The sequence below is a fragment of the Hypanus sabinus genome, chromosome 6, assembly GCF_030144855.1.
Source record: "Hypanus sabinus isolate sHypSab1 chromosome 6, sHypSab1.hap1, whole genome shotgun sequence".
NCBI lineage: Eukaryota > Metazoa > Chordata > Chondrichthyes > Myliobatiformes > Dasyatidae > Hypanus > Hypanus sabinus.
In genome coordinates this window covers 5,206,087-5,223,508 of record NC_082711.1, presented here as the reverse complement: position 1 = coordinate 5,223,508, position 17,422 = coordinate 5,206,087, and the positions used below count along the sequence as shown (strand labels likewise).

General features: G+C 55.8%; 1 protein-coding gene across 2 annotated transcripts in view; it reads left to right on the top strand.

Annotated features, from left to right (window-relative positions):
• Nucleotides 1-17,422, top strand: part of gpaa1 (glycosylphosphatidylinositol anchor attachment 1) — a 69,414-nt gene that overhangs the window by 27,644 nt on the left and 24,348 nt on the right. For both annotated transcript variants that reach the window (XM_059971594.1, XM_059971595.1), the window contains exons 7-11: nucleotides 41-237; nucleotides 6,858-7,054; nucleotides 9,014-9,167; nucleotides 12,195-12,257; nucleotides 16,284-16,480. In XM_059971594.1, the coding sequence (XP_059827577.1) occupies nucleotides 41-237; nucleotides 6,858-7,054; nucleotides 9,014-9,167; nucleotides 12,195-12,257; nucleotides 16,284-16,480 (808 nt within the window). The remainder of the gene's footprint in view (nucleotides 1-40; nucleotides 238-6,857; nucleotides 7,055-9,013; nucleotides 9,168-12,194; nucleotides 12,258-16,283; nucleotides 16,481-17,422) is intronic.

Here is a 17,422-nt window from a genome sequence, read left to right as displayed (position 1 = left end):
TACCGGTACACTGACATGCCACCTTGCCTCCTGCCTGTAGCAATCAGCTCGTCAGTGATGCAGGGCCGGGCCGGTGCCATCCAGGCCGCCATTACCATCGAACTGAGCAGTGACGTGGTCACCAGCTTCGACATCAGTGTGGAGGGGCTGAACGGCCAGCTGCCCAACCTGGACCTGGTCAATCTCTTCTCCTCCTTCTGTCAGAAGAACGGCGTCCTCTGTACTATACAGGGAAAGGTGGGTGTCAGAGGAAGAGGCTGTTCCTGAAGCGTTCAGTGCGTGTCCTCAGGCTCCGGTACCTCCTCCCTGATTGTAGCAATGAGTTGAGGGCATGATCTAGGTGACAGGGGTTCTTAATGATTGGCACCACCTTTTTGAGGCATCGCCTTTTGAAGATGTCCTTGATGCTGGGAGACCAAGATGGAATTGACTGAGTTTACAACTTTGTACATCTTCTGATCCCGTGCAGTGCCCCCCCCTCCGTACCAGACGGTGATGCAGCCAGTTGGAATGCTCTCCATGGTACATCGGTAGAAATTTGCTAGTCTTTGGTGACGTACCAAATCTCCTCAAACTCCAAATGAAATATAGCCACTCTTGTGCCTTCTTTGTAATTGCATCAAAATGTTGGGAACGTCGACAGCCCTCAGAGATGTACCATGCAAGGCAGGGTGAGGGTTGTGTACCGTAAAGGGCAGGGTGAGGGTTGTGTACCGTAAAGGGCAGGGTGAGGGTTGTGTACCGTAAAGGGCAGGGTGAGGGTTGTGTACCGTAAAGGGCAGGGTGGAGGTGGGGTCATCCTCTGTACCATACAGTGCAGGGTGGGGCAGGGGGTTCCTGTGATCTGTACAGAACAAGGTGGGGGGCCTGTGTACTATACAGGTTTGGGGTCCTGTGTACAGTACAGGGTGGGGGTCCTGTGTATTGTACAATGCAGGGTGAGGTACTGTGTACTGTACAGTACAGGGTGGGGGTCCTGTGTCCTGTACAGGATTGGGGTCCTGTGGAGTACAGGATTGAGGCCCCGTGCACCATAAAGTTCAGGGTGTGGGTTGTGAGTACATTACAGGGTGGGGGTCCTGTGTCCTGTACAGTACAGGGTGGGGGTCCTGTGTATTGTACAATACAGGGTGTGGTTCTGTGTACTGTACAGTACAGGGTGGGGGTCCTGTGTATTGTACAATACAGGGTGTGGTCCTGTGTCCTGTACATTACAGGGTGTGGTCCTGTGTCCTGTACATTACAGGGTGGGGGTCATGTGTATTGTACAATACAGGGTGTGGTCCTGTGTACTGTACAATACAGGTTGTGGTCCTGTGTACTGTACAGGATTGGGGTCCTGTGGAATACAGGATTGAGGCCCTGTGCACCATAAAGTTCAGGGTGTGGGTTGTGAGTACATTACAGGGTGGGGGTCCTGTGTCCTATACAGAACAGGGTGGGGGTTCTGTGTCCTGTACAGGATTGGGGTCCTGTGGAATACAGGATTGAGGCTCCGTGCACCATAAAGTTCAGGGTGTGGTTTGTGAGTACATTACAGGGTGATCCAGTTTACCACACGGTACGTGGTGATGTGGGGTTGTGAGTACATTACAGGGTGGTCCAGTGTACCACACGGTACGTGGTGATGTGTGGGTTGTGAGTACATTACAGGGTGGTCCAGTGTACCACACGGTACGTGGTGATGTGTGGGTTGTGAGTACATTACAGGGTGGGGTCCAGTGTACCACACGGTACGTGGTGATGTGTGGGTTGTGAGTATATTACAGGGTGGTCCAGTGTACCACACGGTACGTGGTGATGTGTGGGTTGTGAGTACATTACAGGGTGGGGTCCAGTGTACCACAAGGTACGTGGTGATGTGTGGGTTGTGAGTACATTACAGGGTGGGGTCCAGTGTACCACACGGTACGTGGTGATGTGTGGGTTGTGAGTACATTACAGGGTGGTCCAGTGTACCACACGGTACGTGGTGATGTGTGGGTTGTGAGTACATTACAGGCTGGTCCTGTGTACCACACGGAACGTGGTGATGTGTGGGTTATGAGTACATTACAGGGTGGGGTCCTGTGTACCACACGGTACGTGGTGATGTGTGGGTTGTGAGTACATTACAGGGTGGTCCAGTGTACCACACGGTACGTGGGGATGTGTGGGTTGTGAGTACATTACAGGGTGGGGTCCTGTGTACCACACGGTACGTGGTGATGTGTGGGTTGTGAGTACATTACAGGGTGGTCCAGTGTACCACACGGTACGTGGTGATGTGTGGGTTGTGAGTACATTACAGGGTGGTCCAGTGTACCACACGGTACGTGGTGATGTGTGGGTTGTGAGTACATTAGAGTGGTCCAGTGTACCACACGGTACGTGGTGATGTGTGGGTTGTGAGTACATTACAGTGTGGGGTCCTGTGTACCACACGGTACGTGGTGATGTGTGGGTTGTGAGTACATTACAGGGTGGGGTCCTGTGTACCACACGGTACGTGGTGATGTGTGGGTTGTGAGTACATTACAGGGTGGTCCAGTGTACCACACGGTACGTGGTGATGTGTGGGTTGTGAGTACATTACAGGGTGGTCCAGTGTACCACACGGTACGTGGTGATGTGTGGGTTGTGAGTACATTAGAGTGGTCCAGTGTACCACACGGTACGTGGTGATGTGTGGGTTGTGAGTACATTACAGGGTGGGGTCCTCTGTACCACACGGTACGTGGTGATGTGTGGGTTGTGAGTACATTACAGGGTGGTCCAGTGTACCACACGGTACGTGGTGATGTGTGCGTTGTGAGTACTTTACAGGGTGGTCCAGTGTACCACACGGTACGTGGTGATGTGTGCGTTGTGAGTACATTACAGGGTAATCCAGAGTACCACACGGTACGTGGTGATGTGTGGGTTGTGAGTACATTACAGGGTGGTCCAGTGTACCACACGGTACGTGGTGATGTGTGGGTTGTGAGTACATTACAGGGTGGGGTCCTCTGTACCACACGGTACGTGGTGATGTGTGGGTTGTGAGTACATTACAGGGTGGTCCAGTGTACCACACGGTACGTGGTGATGTGTGCGTTGTGAGTACTTTACAGGGTGGTCCAGTGTACCACACGGTACGTGGTGATGTGTGCGTTGTGAGTACATTACAGGGTAATCCAGAGTACCACACGGTACGTGGTGATGTGTGGGTTGTGAGTACATTACAGGGTGGTCCAGTGTACCACACGGTACGTGGTGATGTGTGGGTTGTGAGTACATTACAGGGTGGGGTCCTCTGTACCACACGGTACGTGGTGATGTGTGGGTTGTGAGTACATTACAGGGTGGTCCAGTGTACCACACGGTACGTGGTGATGTGTGCGTTGTGAGTACTTTACAGGGTGGTCCAGTGTACCACACGGTACGTGGTGATGTGTGCGTTGTGAGTACATTACAGGGTAATCCAGAGTACCACACGGTACGTGGTGATGTGTGGGTTGTGAGTACATTACAGGGTGGTCCAGTGTACCACACGGTACGTGGTGATGTGTGGGTTGTGAGTACATTACAGGGTGGGGTCCTGTGTACCACACGGTACGTGGTGATGTGTGGGTTGTGAGTACATTACAGGGTGATCCAGTGTACCACACGGTACGTGGTGATGTGTGGGTTGTGAGTACATTACAGGGTGGTCCAGTGTACCACACGGTACGTGGTGATGTGTGGGTTGTGAGTACATTACAGGGTGGTCCAGTGTACCACACGGTACGTGGTGATGTGTGGGTTGTGAGTACATTACAGGGTGGGGTCCTGTGTACCACACGGTACGTGGTGATATGTGGGTTGTGAGTACATTACAGGGTGGTCCAGTGTACCACACGGTACATGGTGATATGTGGGTTGTGAGTACATTACAGGGTGGGGTCCTGTGTACCACACGGTACGTGGTGATGTGTGGGTTGTGAGTACATTACAGGGTGATCCAGTGTACCACACGGTACGTGGTGATGTGTGGGTTGTGAGTACATTACAGGGTGGTCCAGTGTACCACACGGTACGTGGTGATGTGTGGGTTGTGAGTACATTACAGGGTGGGGTCCAGTGTACCACACGGTACGTGGTGATGTGTGTGTTGTGAGTACATTACAGGGTAATCCAGAGTACCACACGGTACGTGGTGATGTGTGGGTTGTGAGTACATTACAGGGTGGTCCAGTGTACCACACGGTACGTGGTGATGTGTGGGTTGTGAGTACATTACAGGGTGGTCCAGTGTACCACACGGTACGTGGTGATGTGTGCGTTGTGAGTACTTTACAGGGTGGTCCAGTGTACCACACGGTACGTGGTGATGTGTGCGTTGTGAGTACATTACAGGGTAATCCAGTGTACCACACGGTACGTGGTGATGTGTGCGTTGTGAGTACATTACAGGGTGGGGTCCAGTGTACCACACGGTACGTGGTGATGTGGGTTGTGAGTATATTACAGGGTGGTCCAGTGTACCACACGGTACGTGGTGATGTGTGGGTTGTGAGTACATTACAGTGTGGGGTCCAGTGTACCACACGGTACGTGGTGATGTGTGGGTTGTGAGTATATTACAGGGTGGTCCAGTGTACCACACGGTACGTGGTGATGTGTGGGTTGTGAGTACATTACAGGGTGGTCCAGTGTACCACACGGTACGTGGTGATATGTGCGTTGTGAGTACTTTACAGGGTGGTCCAGTGTACCACACGGTACGTGGTGATGTGTGGGTTGTGAGTACATTACAGGGTGGGGTCCAGTGTACCACACGGTACGTGGTGATGTGTGGGTTGTGAGTACATTACAGGGTGGGGTCCTGTGTACCACACGGTACGTGGTGATGTGTGGGTTGTGAGTACATTACAGGGTGGTCCTGTGTACCACACGGTACGTGGTGATGTGTGGGTTGTGAGTACATTACAGGGTGGTCCAGTGTACCACACAGTACGTGGTGAAGTGCTGCTGGATATCCCTGGTCTCTCGTGTCTACTTGTCACTAGATGATCGGTGATGCTGCCCACTCATGCAAACTGAAGGAGAGGTGAGGAGCCAGGATGTGGGTGACCATCCCACATTGACAAACAATTCTCTCCATCCAGAGGGAGGATGTTCATCAGACCACTCCCCTACTCGGATGTATTAAACCTTCTGGGATCTACAAACATTAAATCAGGGGTTCCCACAGACCCCTACCATTACCTGAGGGGTTTGGTGTCCCCGGTTTGGAAACCCCCGCCATGAATAAAACATAGAACAGGACAGCAAAGGAACAAGACGCTGAAAAGTTCACAGTAAATTCATTATCAAATTCCATGAATGGCACTATATACTATCCTGAGATTGTTAGCATTCACAGTAAATAGAAAGAAAGCCAACAGAATCGAAGACAAGCAACCATGTGCAAAAGACAGCAAACTGTGCAATTACATACAGGGAAAAACAATCAAAAACAGGCCCTTCAGCCCTTCGTGCCTGTGCAGTTTCTGAGATACTCAAACCACCCCGTCTGGCACCAACACTCATTCCTCAGTCAAAGATCACATTTGCTCCCCATTGTGATGTTTGGTCTGAACCTCTTGACCAAGTCCGCATACTTTAGTGCACTGAGTTGCTGCCACCTGATTGGCTGATTAGACATTTGCATAATGAGCAGGTGTACCTGATAAAGTGGGCACGGAGAGTAAATCTATTTTCACCTTGTACACCTCTATCACACCCTTCCTATAATGGGACAACCGGAACCGACAGTGTTCAAAGTGTGGTCTGACGGGGTTTCATTGAAGTTTGATCGAAACGTTTTAGAGCAGGGTTGTTCATGCATGGACCCAGTGGTCTGTGTGCCTCCGGCTGGGAGCCCCTGTTTTAGAGGGATTTAGGCCAAACTCCGGCAAGTAGGACAAACATAGATGGCAATCTTAGCCATCGTGTAACCGCTGGGCCGAATGGCTGTCTCTATAGTTGATGCCTGGACTTGCTGAGTGCCTCCAGAAGCTTGTTTTCTTCTGTGAGTACAGATTTGCTATGACTTTCCGTTCATGTGACCATAGGCACTGGAGCAGAATTAGGCCAGTCGGCCCATCGAGTCTGCGCCCCATTCCATCATGGCTGATTTATTATCCCTCTCAACCCTTCTCCTCATAACCTTTGATGCCCTGACTAATCAAGAATCTATCAACCTTTGCATTAAGTATACCCAACAACTTCCACGGCAATGAATTCCACAGATTCACCACTCTCTGGCTAAAGAAATTCTTCAGCATCTCTGTTCTAAGGGCACTTCCCTCTATTCTAAGGCTGTGCCCTCTGCTCCTGGACTCCCTCACTTAAGGAAACATCCTCTCCACATCCACTCTATCTGGGCCTTTCACAAAGGACAACAAATTATTATTGACAAAAGAGAAAGTCCAGTGCATCATGACATAGGAGCAGAATTTGACCATTCAGCCCATCAAGTCTGCTCTGATATTCCATCATGGCTGATTTGTTATCCCTCTCAATCCCATTCTCTTACCTTCTCCCCCACACCTTTAACTCCATTACCAATCTATCAATCTCCGTCTTAAATAAATTCAATGAATTCCATAGATTCACCAGCATCTGATGAAACCTCTTCTTCCTCACATCTAACTGGATGTTCCTCTATTCTGAGGTTGTGCTTTCTGGTCCTAGACTCCCCCGCAATAGGAAACACCCTCTTCATGTCCACTCTATCTAGGTCTTTCAGAAAGAAGGAAGAAAAGCAGGCAAAAGATTGAATGGGGAATGTCTAAAAATGGTGAATATTCCATCCCGGTCTCCACACTGGTTTCGGACGTTGGCTGGACTGACGGCTGTTGTCTGTGTTACAGTTGCCGAGGTCAGACGGGGACTCGCTGGACGGGTACCTACACTCTCTGAACACCATGCTGCTGATGGTGCTGAAACAGGGCTCTGGCAAGCCCCAGGGAGACCACGGCCTCTTCCTGCGCTACCACATCGAAGCGGTCACCATCCGCGGAATCAACAGCTTCCGCCAGTACAAATACGACATGGTCACCGTCGGCAAGTGAGTGTCCCGACGGGCTCGACCCTCGCTGCGTAAGGGATTGGGCAGAGTTATCTACGCCAGTGACAGGGACAGAGTACAGTGAGTGTCCCGACGGGCTCGACCCTCGCTGCGTAAGGGACTGGGCAGAGTTATCTGCGCCAGTGACAGGGACAGAGTACAGTGAGTGTCCCGACGGGCTCGACCCTCGCTGCGTAAGGGACTGGGCAGAGTTATCTGCGCCAGTGACAGGGACAGAGTACAGTGAGTGTCCCGACGGGCTCGACCCTCGCTGCGTAAGGGATTGGGCAGAGTTATCTGCGCCAGTGACAGGGACAGAGTACAGTGAGTGTCCCGACGGGCTCGACCCTCGCTGCGTAAGGGATCGGGCAGAGTTATCTACGCCAGTGACAGGGACAGAGTACAGTGAGTGTCCCGACGGGCTCGACCCTCGCTGCGTAAGGGATTGGGCAGAGTTATCTACGCCAGTGACAGGGACAGAGTACAGTGAGTGTCCCGACGGGCTCGACCCTCGCTGCGTAAGGGACTGGGCAGAGTTATCTACGCCAGTGACAGGGACAGAGTACAGTGAGTGTCCCGACGGGCTCGACCCTCGCTGCGTAAGGGACTGGGCAGAGTTATCGACGCCAGTGACAGGGACAGAGTACAGTGAGTGTCCCGACGGGCTCGACCCTCGCTGCGTAAGGGATTGGGCAGAGTTATCGACGCCAGTGACAGGGACAGAGTACAGTGAGTGTCCTGACGGGCTCGACCCTCGCTGCGTAAGGGATCGGGCAGAGTTATCTGCGCCAGTGACAGGGACAGAGTACAGTGAGTGTCCCGACGGGCTCGACCCTCGCTGCGTAAGGGATCGGGCAGAGTTATCTGCGCCAGGGACAGAGTACAGTGAGTGTCCCGACGGGCTCGACCCTCGCTGCGTAAGGGATCGGGCAGAGTTATCTACGCCAGTGACAGGGACAGAGTACAGTGAGAGTCCCGACGGGCTCGACCCTCGCTGCGTAAGGGATTGGGCAGAGTTATCTACGCCAGTGACAGGGACAGAGTACAGTGAGTGTCCCGACGGGCTCGACCCTCGCTGCGTAAGGGACTGGGCAGAGTTATCTGCGCCAGTGACAGGGACAGAGTACAGTGAGTGTCCCGACGGGCTCGACCCTCGCTGCGTAAGGGATTGGGCAGAGTTATCTACGTCAGTGACAGGGACAGAGTACAGCTGGTGGCAGGGATGACGGTACAGAACATGGTATGGTGTAACAGTCAGTGATGGGGCATGGTAGTTACTAGTGTAACACCTAGGGCTATCGGTTGTGTATGTCTCGGGGAAAATCCGTCCACCCGCCAAACCATGTCTCCCGTTTGCGTGGATGCTGTGAAATGCACACTGGTACTAACTCGCACACACAATATCAGACCGTACACCATGTACGGTTACAGAGTACACTTTATAAATCTTACTGGAACTAGGTAATTAATAGCAATACAATATAAAAAGAAAATAAAAAGGGGCCAAAACTTAGCAGAGTTCAATCAATTCTTGCACAACCGTTGGAGCTCAATTATCAAAGCTTTGGTCTACCATTTGATTTTCTCCGAACTCCTCGACCCGCCGCCTGGGACCAACCTATGTGTTCGAACAGAGCGCGTCCAGCACGCCCTTCTTCTTTGATTCTCCTCCCGAAAACCCGCGCACTCACTCCAGGTTCCCACACGTACAGATAGAACAACAGTGCGACCATTAGTTAGTTCCTCCATTATCAATAATTATAACCCAAACATTTCAACTAACCAGAGCATTACCTCATCAGTTACCCACAAAGAAGCCATTTCATTACAACGCTACAGAGAAGCCATTTTATATATATGCAGTTAACAGTTAATAATCTGAGAGCCCTGCAGTTGTTACCCATTACACACAGGTGCAGGTGTCAGCCTGGTGTAACTGCGGGTGCCTTGTGTCCACAGGGTGTTTGAGGGGATCGTGCGGAAGCTCAACAACCTGCTGGAGCGACTCCACCAGTCGTACTTCTTCTACCTGCTGCCCTCTCTCACCCGCTTCGCTTCCATCGGGTACTACATGCCAGCTTTCGTTTTCCTTCTCTTCATCCTGCTGCTGAGAATATCCTTTCACCTGTCTCGTCCACAACCCCCTCTCCGGGAGCCGAATGTAAGGCACGTGGAGCACTCTGGATGTGCCGGTAATAATCTCCTGAGCTCACAGAACGTGGGCCAGCCCTGACCTCCAGCTTCAGGGCATGAGTTACAGGTGTGAAGGGACACTCCCCACTGCCTTTGGTCACAACACCCAGGAACCATTACCAGTATCACACGGAGAGCAGATAAACGGGACAGTATCACAGAGAGCAGGTAAACGGGACAATATCACAGAGAGAGCAGATAAACGGGACAGTATCACAGAGAGAGCAGATAAACGGGACAGTATCACAGAGAGAGCAGATAAACGGGACAGTATCACAGGGAGAGCTGATCAACGGTGGGGAGTGATTCCAGCTGAATGCAGAAAGTGGGGGCGGGGGAGGGAAAGTTATGCTTGCTGCTGGGATCCTGTAGGAGATGGCGGAATTTGAGGGTAATTATTAGCTGGACGTGGTTACTGGTGAGGTTGTAGGTGAGCACAAGGGGAACTCCACCCCGGTGGGATGGCGGGAGGATGGGGTAAAAGCAGACATTGGTGAAATGGAAATGTGGTTGAGGGATACAAGAAATGCTGCAGATGCTGGAAATCTTGAGCAAGCCACACACAGAAAACGAGATGAACTCACTCAGTTAGACATAGTACGGTAACAGGCCCTTCTCCCGTATTGAGCCCAATTACCCCATGTCACCTCCTAACCCGTACGGTAACAGGCCCTTCTCCCGTATCGAGCCCAATTACCCCGCGTCTCCTCCTAACCCGTACGGTAACGGGCCCTCCCCGTGTATCGAGCCCAATTACCCCATGTCACCTCCTAACCCGTACGGTAACGGGCCCTCCCCGTGTATCGAGCCCAATTACCCCGCATCTCCTCCTAACCCGTACGGTAACGGGCCCTCCCCGTGTATCGAGCCCAATTACCCAGTGTCACCTCCTAACCCGTACGGTAACGGGCCCTCCCTGTGTATCAAGCCCAGTTACCCCGCGTCACCTCCTAACCCATACGGTAACGGGCCCTCCCCGTGTATCGAGCCCAATTACCCTGCATCTCCTCCTAACCCGTACGGTAACGGGCCCTCCCCGTGTATCGAGCCCAATTACCCAGCGTCACCTCCTAACCCGTACGGTAACGGGCCCTCCCCGTGTATCGAGCCCAATTACCCAGCGTCACCTCCTAACCCGTACGGTAACGGGCCCTCCCCGTGTATCGAGCCCAATTACCCAGCGTCACCTCCTAACCCGTACGGTAACGGGCCCTCCCCGTGTATCGAGCCCAATTACCCAGCGTCACCTCCTAACCCGTACGGTAACGGGCCCTCCCCGTGTATCGAGCCCAATTACCACACGTCACCTCCTAACCTGTACGGTAACGGGCCCTCCCCGTGTATCGAGCCCAATTACCCAGCGTCACCTCCTAACCCGTACGGTAACGGGCCCTCCCCGTGTATCGAGCCCAATTACCCAGCGTCACCTCCTAACCCGTACAGTAACAGGCCCTCCCCGTGTATCGAGCCCAATTACCCAGCGTCACCTCCTAACCCGTACAGTAACAGGCCCTCCCCGCATATTGAGCCCAATTACCCCACGTCACCTCCTAACCCGTACGGTAACGGGCCCTTCTCCCGTATCGAGCCCAATTACCCCGCGTCACCTCCTAACCCGTACGGTAACGGGCCCTCCCCGTGTATCGAGCCCAATTACCCCGCATCACCTCCTAACCCGTACGGTAACGGGCCCTCCCCGTGTATCGAGCCCAATTACCCCGCGTCACCTCCTAACCCGTATGGTAATGGGCCCTCCCCGTGTAGCGAGCCCATTTACCCAGCGTCACCTCCTAACCCGTACGGTAACGGGCCCTCCCCGCGTATCGAGCCCAATTACCCCGCACCACCTCCTAACCCGTATGGTAATTGGCCCTCCCCGTGTAGCGAGCCCATTTACCCAGCGTCACCTCCTAACCCGTACGGTAACGGGCCCTCCCCGTGTAGCGAGCCCAATTACCCAGCGTCACCTCCTAACTCGTACGGTAACGGGCCCTCCCCATGTATCGAGCCCAATTACCCAGTGTCACCTCCTAACCCGTACGGTAACGGGCCCTCCCCGTGTAGCGAGCCCAATTACCCAGCGTCACCTCCTAACCCGTACGGTAACGGGCCCTCCCCGTGTATCGAGTCCAATTACCCCGCATCACCTCCTAACCCGTACGGTAACGGGCCCTCCCCGTGTATCGAGCCCAATTACCCAGCGTCACCTCCTAACCCGTACGGTAACGGGCCCTCCCCGTGTATCGAGCCCATTTACCCCGTGTCACCTCCTAACCCGTACGGTAACGGGCCCTCCCCGCGTATCGAGCCCAATTACCCCGCGTCTCCTCCTAACCCGTACGGTAACGGGCCCTTCTCCCGTATCGAGCCCAATTACCCCACGTCACCTCCTAACCCGTACGGTAACGGGCCCTCCCCGTGTAGCGAGCCCATTTACCCAGCGTCACCTCCTAACCCGTACGGTAACGGGCCCTCCCCGTGTAGCGAGCCCAATTACCCAGCGTCACCTCCTAACCCGTACGGTAACGGGCCCTCCCCGTGTATCGAGCCCATTTACCCCGTGTCACGTCCTAACCTTTCATCTTGAGAATGCGGGATGGAACCCACGCGGTTACTGGGAGAACTCAGTCCAGGCAGCGCCAGGGCCACTGGTGGTGCTGAAATAGTATTGGTGCTGTGTTGCTGTATTTTAGAGGGGGGATCTGAGGGGTAGGGGAGACAGAGACCCTCGTACTGAAAACGAGCACTGAGGAGGGTAGGGTGAATGCCAGGGAGTGAGATCGGAGTAGCATGGAGTCAGTGGGCCCAGGGCCTGTTTGGGTGCTGTTACGCTCTGAGGAGTTGATGGGCTGCAGAAATGCGAGAGGGCCCTCGAGGGGAGAAGACAACTGTCCAGTCTTGAGCGTCTCTGACCACCTGACAAACGTTTTCCTGAATGCATACTCACGCTCTGGACCTGTGGATCAAACTCTCAAAGGTGTCCGTGTGCCCTGCTGAGTCTCTAGAGGAGGTATGGCTAACACACCGACCATGTCCTGAGCATTTCCAACTCCCCCATACCTCTGTAACGACGGCCCTGAAACAGGGTCACTCTGTGGGAGGGGCGGGTACCGAGGGAGGGTCACACTGCGGGGGGGGGGGGGGTGGTACCGAGGGAGGGTCACACTGCGGGGGGGGGGTGGTACCGAGGGAGGGTCACACTGTGGGAGGGGTGGTACTGAGGGTGGGTCACACTGTGGGAGGGTCACACTGTAGGGAGGGCCGGGTACCGAGGGAGGGTCACACTGCGGGGGGGGGGGGTGGTACCGAGGGAGGCTCACACTGTGGGAGGGGCGGTACCGAGGGAGGGTCACACTGCGGGGGGGGTGGTACCGAGGGAGGGTCACACTGTGGGAGGGGTGGTAGTGAGGGTGGGTCACACTGTGGGAGGAGGTACCGAGGGTGGGTCACACTGTGGGGAGGGGCGGTACCGAGGGAGGGTCACACTGTGGGAGGGGCGGGTACCGAGGGAGGGTCACACTGCGGGGGGGGTGGTACCGAGGGAGGGTCACACTGTGGGAATGGTGGTAGTGAGGGTGGGTCACACTGTGGGAGGAGGTACCGAGGGAGGGTCACACTGTGGGGAGGGGCGGGTACCGAGGGAGGGTCACACTGTGGGGAGGGGCGGTACAGAGGGAGGGTCACACTGTGGGGGGCGGTACAGAGGGAGGGTCACACTGCGGGGGGGGGCGGTACCGAGGGAGGGTCACACTGCGGGGGGGGTGGTACCAAGGGAAGGTCACACTGTGGGACGGGTGGTAGTGAGGGTGGGTCACACTGGGAGGAGGTACCGAGGGAGGGTCACACTGTGGGGAGGGGCGGTACCGAGGGAGGGTCACACTGTGAGAGGGGGCAGTACCGAGGGTGGGTCACACTGTGGGGGTGGCGGTACAGAGGGTGGGTCACACTGTGGGGAGGGGAGGTACTGAGGGAGGGTCACACTGTGGGGGTGGCGGTACAGAGGGTGGGTCACACTGTGGGGGGCGGTACCGAGGGAGGGTCACACTGTGGGAGGGGCGGTACCGAGGGAGGGTCACACTGCGGGACGGGAGGTACCGAGGGAGGGTCACTCTGTGGGAGGGGCGGTACCGAGGGAGGGTCACACTGTGGGAGGGGTGGTACCGAGGGAGGGTCACACTGTGGGAGGGGTGGTACCGAGGGAGGGTCAATCTGTGGGAGGGGTGGTACCGAGGGAGGGTCAATCTGTGGGAGGGGTGGTACTGAGGGAGGGACACACTGCGGGAGGGGCGGGTACCGAGGGAGAGTCACACTGTGGGAGGTGTGGTACCGAGGGAGAGTCACACTGTGGGAGGAGAGATACCGAGGGAGGGTCACACTGTGGGGAGGGGCGGTACTGAGGGAGGGTCACACTGTGGGAGGGGCGGGTACCGAGGGAGGGTCACACTGTGGGAGGGGTGGTACTGAGGGAGGGTCACACTGTGGGAGGGGCGGGTACCGAGGGAGGGTCACACTGCGGGGGGGGGTGGTACCAAGGGAGGGTCACACTGTGGGAGGGGTGGTAGTGAGGGTGGGTCACACTGTGTGGAGCGGCGGTACCGAGGGAGGGTCACACTGCGGGGGGGGTGGTACCGAGGGAGGGTCACACTGTGGGAGGGGTGGTAGTGAGGGTGGGTCACACTGTGGGAGGAGGTACCGAGGGTGGGTCACACTGTGGGGAGGGGCGGTACCGAGGGAGGGTCACACTGTGGGGGGCAGTACAGAGGGAGGGTCACACTGAGGGGAGGTACCGAGGGAGGGTCACACTGCGGGGGGGGTGGTACCAAGGGAGGGTCACACTGTGGGACGGGTGGTAGTGAGGGTGGGTCACACTGGGAGGAGGTACCGAGGGAGGGTCACACTGTGGGAGGGTCGGTACCGAGGGTGGGTCACACTGTGGGAGGGGGCGGTACCGAGGGTGGGTCACACTGTGGGGAGGGGAGGTACTGAGGGAGGGTCACACTGTGGGGGTGGCGGTACAGAGGGTGGGTCACACTGAGGGGAGGTACCGAGGGAGGGTCACACTGTGGGAGGGGTGGTACCGAGGGAGGGTCACACTGTGGGAGGAGTGGTACCGAGGGAGGGTCACACTGTGGGAGGGGCGGTACCGAGGGAGGGTCACTCTGTGGGAGGGCCGGTACCGAGGGAGGGTCACACTGGGGGAGGGGCGGTACCGAGGGAGGGTCACGCTGCGGGGGGAGGTACCGAGGGAGTGTCATACTGCGGGGGGGGGCGATACCAGGGAGGGTCACACTGTGGGAGGGGTGGTACTGAGGGAGGGTCACACCGTGGGAGGGGCGGTACAGAGGGAGGGTCACACTGGGGGAGGGGTGGTACTGAGGGAGGGTCACTCTGCAGGAGGGGTGGTACCGAGGGTGGAACACACTGTGGGAGGGGCGGGTACCGAGGGAGGGTCACTCTGTGGGAGGGGTGGTACTGAGGGAGGGTCACACTGCGGGAGGGGCGGTACCGAAGGAGGGTCACACTGCGGAAGGGGCGGTACCGAGGGAGGGTCACACTGCGGGAGGGGTGGTACTTAGGGTGGGTCACATTGCGGGGGGGGTGGTACAGAGGGAGGGTCACACTGCGGGGGGGCGGTACAGAGGGAGGGTCACACTGCGGGGGGCGGTACTGAGCAAGGGTCACACTTTGGGAGGGGAGGTACAGAGGGAGGGTCACACTGTGGGTGGGCGGTACTGAGGGTGGGTCACACTGTGGGGGGCGGTACTGAGGGAGGGTCACACTGTGGGGGGGCGGTACAGAGGGAGGGTCACACTGTGGGGGGGCGGTACCGAGGGAGGGTCACACTGGGGGGGGGGGTCACACTTTGGTGGGGTGGTACTGAAGTCACTGAGGGGTGCGTTTTTGGCCGAGTTGGGGATTAAAGGTGGGGAGGTTTTTATGCAGGTGGGCTCTGTGCAGTTGGTAATCCTCTCTGACAAGGCTCTATTCCCCTCTCTGCGCTCCATCGGCAAGACGCTTTCGAAAATAACCCCGATTCGGTACAGAGCACTGCCGCGGGGTTCTCAGCACCCATTCTGTCTGTTTATGCAGCTGGAGTGGGGTGAGGATGCTGAGGGGCAGCTCAGGATTATTTCAAAGGGCAATACCTGTCCTGCGGGTTACGGGTTGCTTGAGATGCCATTCTTGTAAGGAGTATTATATACCCAGAGCTGGAGAATGGCCCTGTCATACAGCGGCCCTCTGCTGGGAGACATCTCTGGAAAACGTGGCCTCTGGGCCAGTGAGTGGCGGCTCTATGGGAAATGGACTCGCCTTCATTTGAGACTGTGCACTCGGAGCACGCTCCCCTTGGGAGGGGCAAAGCCCTGTGTAACCTGTGGGATTGGTTTCAGTTGAGGTCAAGGGCTCAGCCAAGGGGCATCTGAGGGAGCTGGATCACCATCCTGTGCAGCTGATCCCCGAGTGATTCCCAAGGGATGAGGAGGAGGGGACTCTTCCAATGCAGTTTCCAGGGAAGGTGTAGAGCTGGCTACAACCCAGCAAGCTTGTTCCTGGGATGTGGCAGATTGTCTGGATCCAGAGGTGGAGGGGCCTCCCTCTCACTGGCCCTGGGGATGAGCCTGTGGTCGGGTCTGCCACTAGGGTCACACTGAGGAGTGAGGTGGAGGGGCTTCCCTCTGTCACTGGCCCTGGGGATGAGCCTGTGGTCAGGTCTGCCACTAGGGTCACACTGAGGAGTGAGGTGGAGGGGCCCGACTACCTGCCCCTTTTCTGAGGATACGTCCGTGCCTGGAGAGGGAGCGCATGGTCGCCGTGGGCACGTTGGGGGATTTCCGTGAGCGGTGACTGTTTTATAGACAATAGTGATCATATTTCATTTTGAATTTATTCACTATCTTGTAAATAATGAAAGTTTTATTGTGTAAGTAAAGTTGTATAGTTTTGTGAAAGACAAGGGCAGCATGGGAGCCTGCATTGTACTCTGCCCATGGGTCAGGACGCAGGACTGACGGTCACTCCTGTAATTCGCCCACAGGAGCCGAGGCCTGGCTTCCTGAGCACCATGACGCCTATCTTCATCTGCCACGCCATGGGGCTGGCACTCTACTATGTGCCCCTGCTGTGCCAGGGTGCAGCCACTGACCACTTCCCCGTGTCTGAGACCGAGGCCGTGGTCCTCACTTCCATCGCCATCTACGTGGCTGGTCTGGCTCTGCCCCACAATACACAGAGGTACGCAGTCGGTGTGAGTGCTGAGAGAGAGGGGTGAGTGTACAGAGAGTGTGAGGGGTGAGTGTGTACAGAGAGAGAGGGGTGAGTGTACAGAGAGTGTGAGGGGTGAGTGTACAGAGAGTGTGAGGGGTGAGTGTGTACAGAGAGAGGGGTGAGTGTACAGAGAGTGTGAGGGGTGAGTGTGTACAGAGAGTGAGGGGTGAGTGTGTGCAGAGAGAGAGGGGTGGATGTGTACAGAGTGTGAGAAGTGAGAGTGTGCAGAGAGAGAGGGGTGGATGTGTACTGAGAGTGTGAGAAGTGAGTGTGTACAGAGAGAGATGGGTGTGTACAGAGAGTGTGAGGAGAGTGCAGAGAGAGTGAGAAGTGAGTGTGTACAGAGAGTGTGAGAAGTGAGTGTGTACAGAGAGAGAGGGGTGAGTGTGTACAGAGAGAGAGAGGGGTGAGTGTACAGAGAGTGTGAGGAGAGTGTGTGCAGAGAGAGAGGGGTGGATGTGTACAGAGAGTGTGAGGAGAGTGTGTGCAGAGAGAGAGGGGTGAGTGTACAGAGAGTGTGAGAAGTGAGTGTGTGCAGAGAGAGAGGGGTGGATGTGTACAGAGTGAGAAGTGAGTGTGTACAGAGAGAGATGGGTGTGTACAGAGAGTGTGAGGAGAGTCTGCAGAGAGAGTGAGAAGTGAGTGTGTACAGAGAGTGTGAGAAGTGAGTGTGTACAGAGAGAGAGGGGTGAGTGTGTACAGAGAGAGAGAGAGGTGAGTGTACAGAGAGTGTGAGGAGAGTGTGCAGAGAGGGGTGGATGTGTACAGAGAGTGTGAGGGGTGAGTGTGTACAGAGAGAGAGGGTGAGTGTGTACAGAGAGTGTGAGGGGTGAGTGTGTACAGGGAGTGTGAGGGGTGAGTGTGTACAGAGAGAGAGGGGGTGAGTTTACAGAGCGTGTGAGGAGAGTG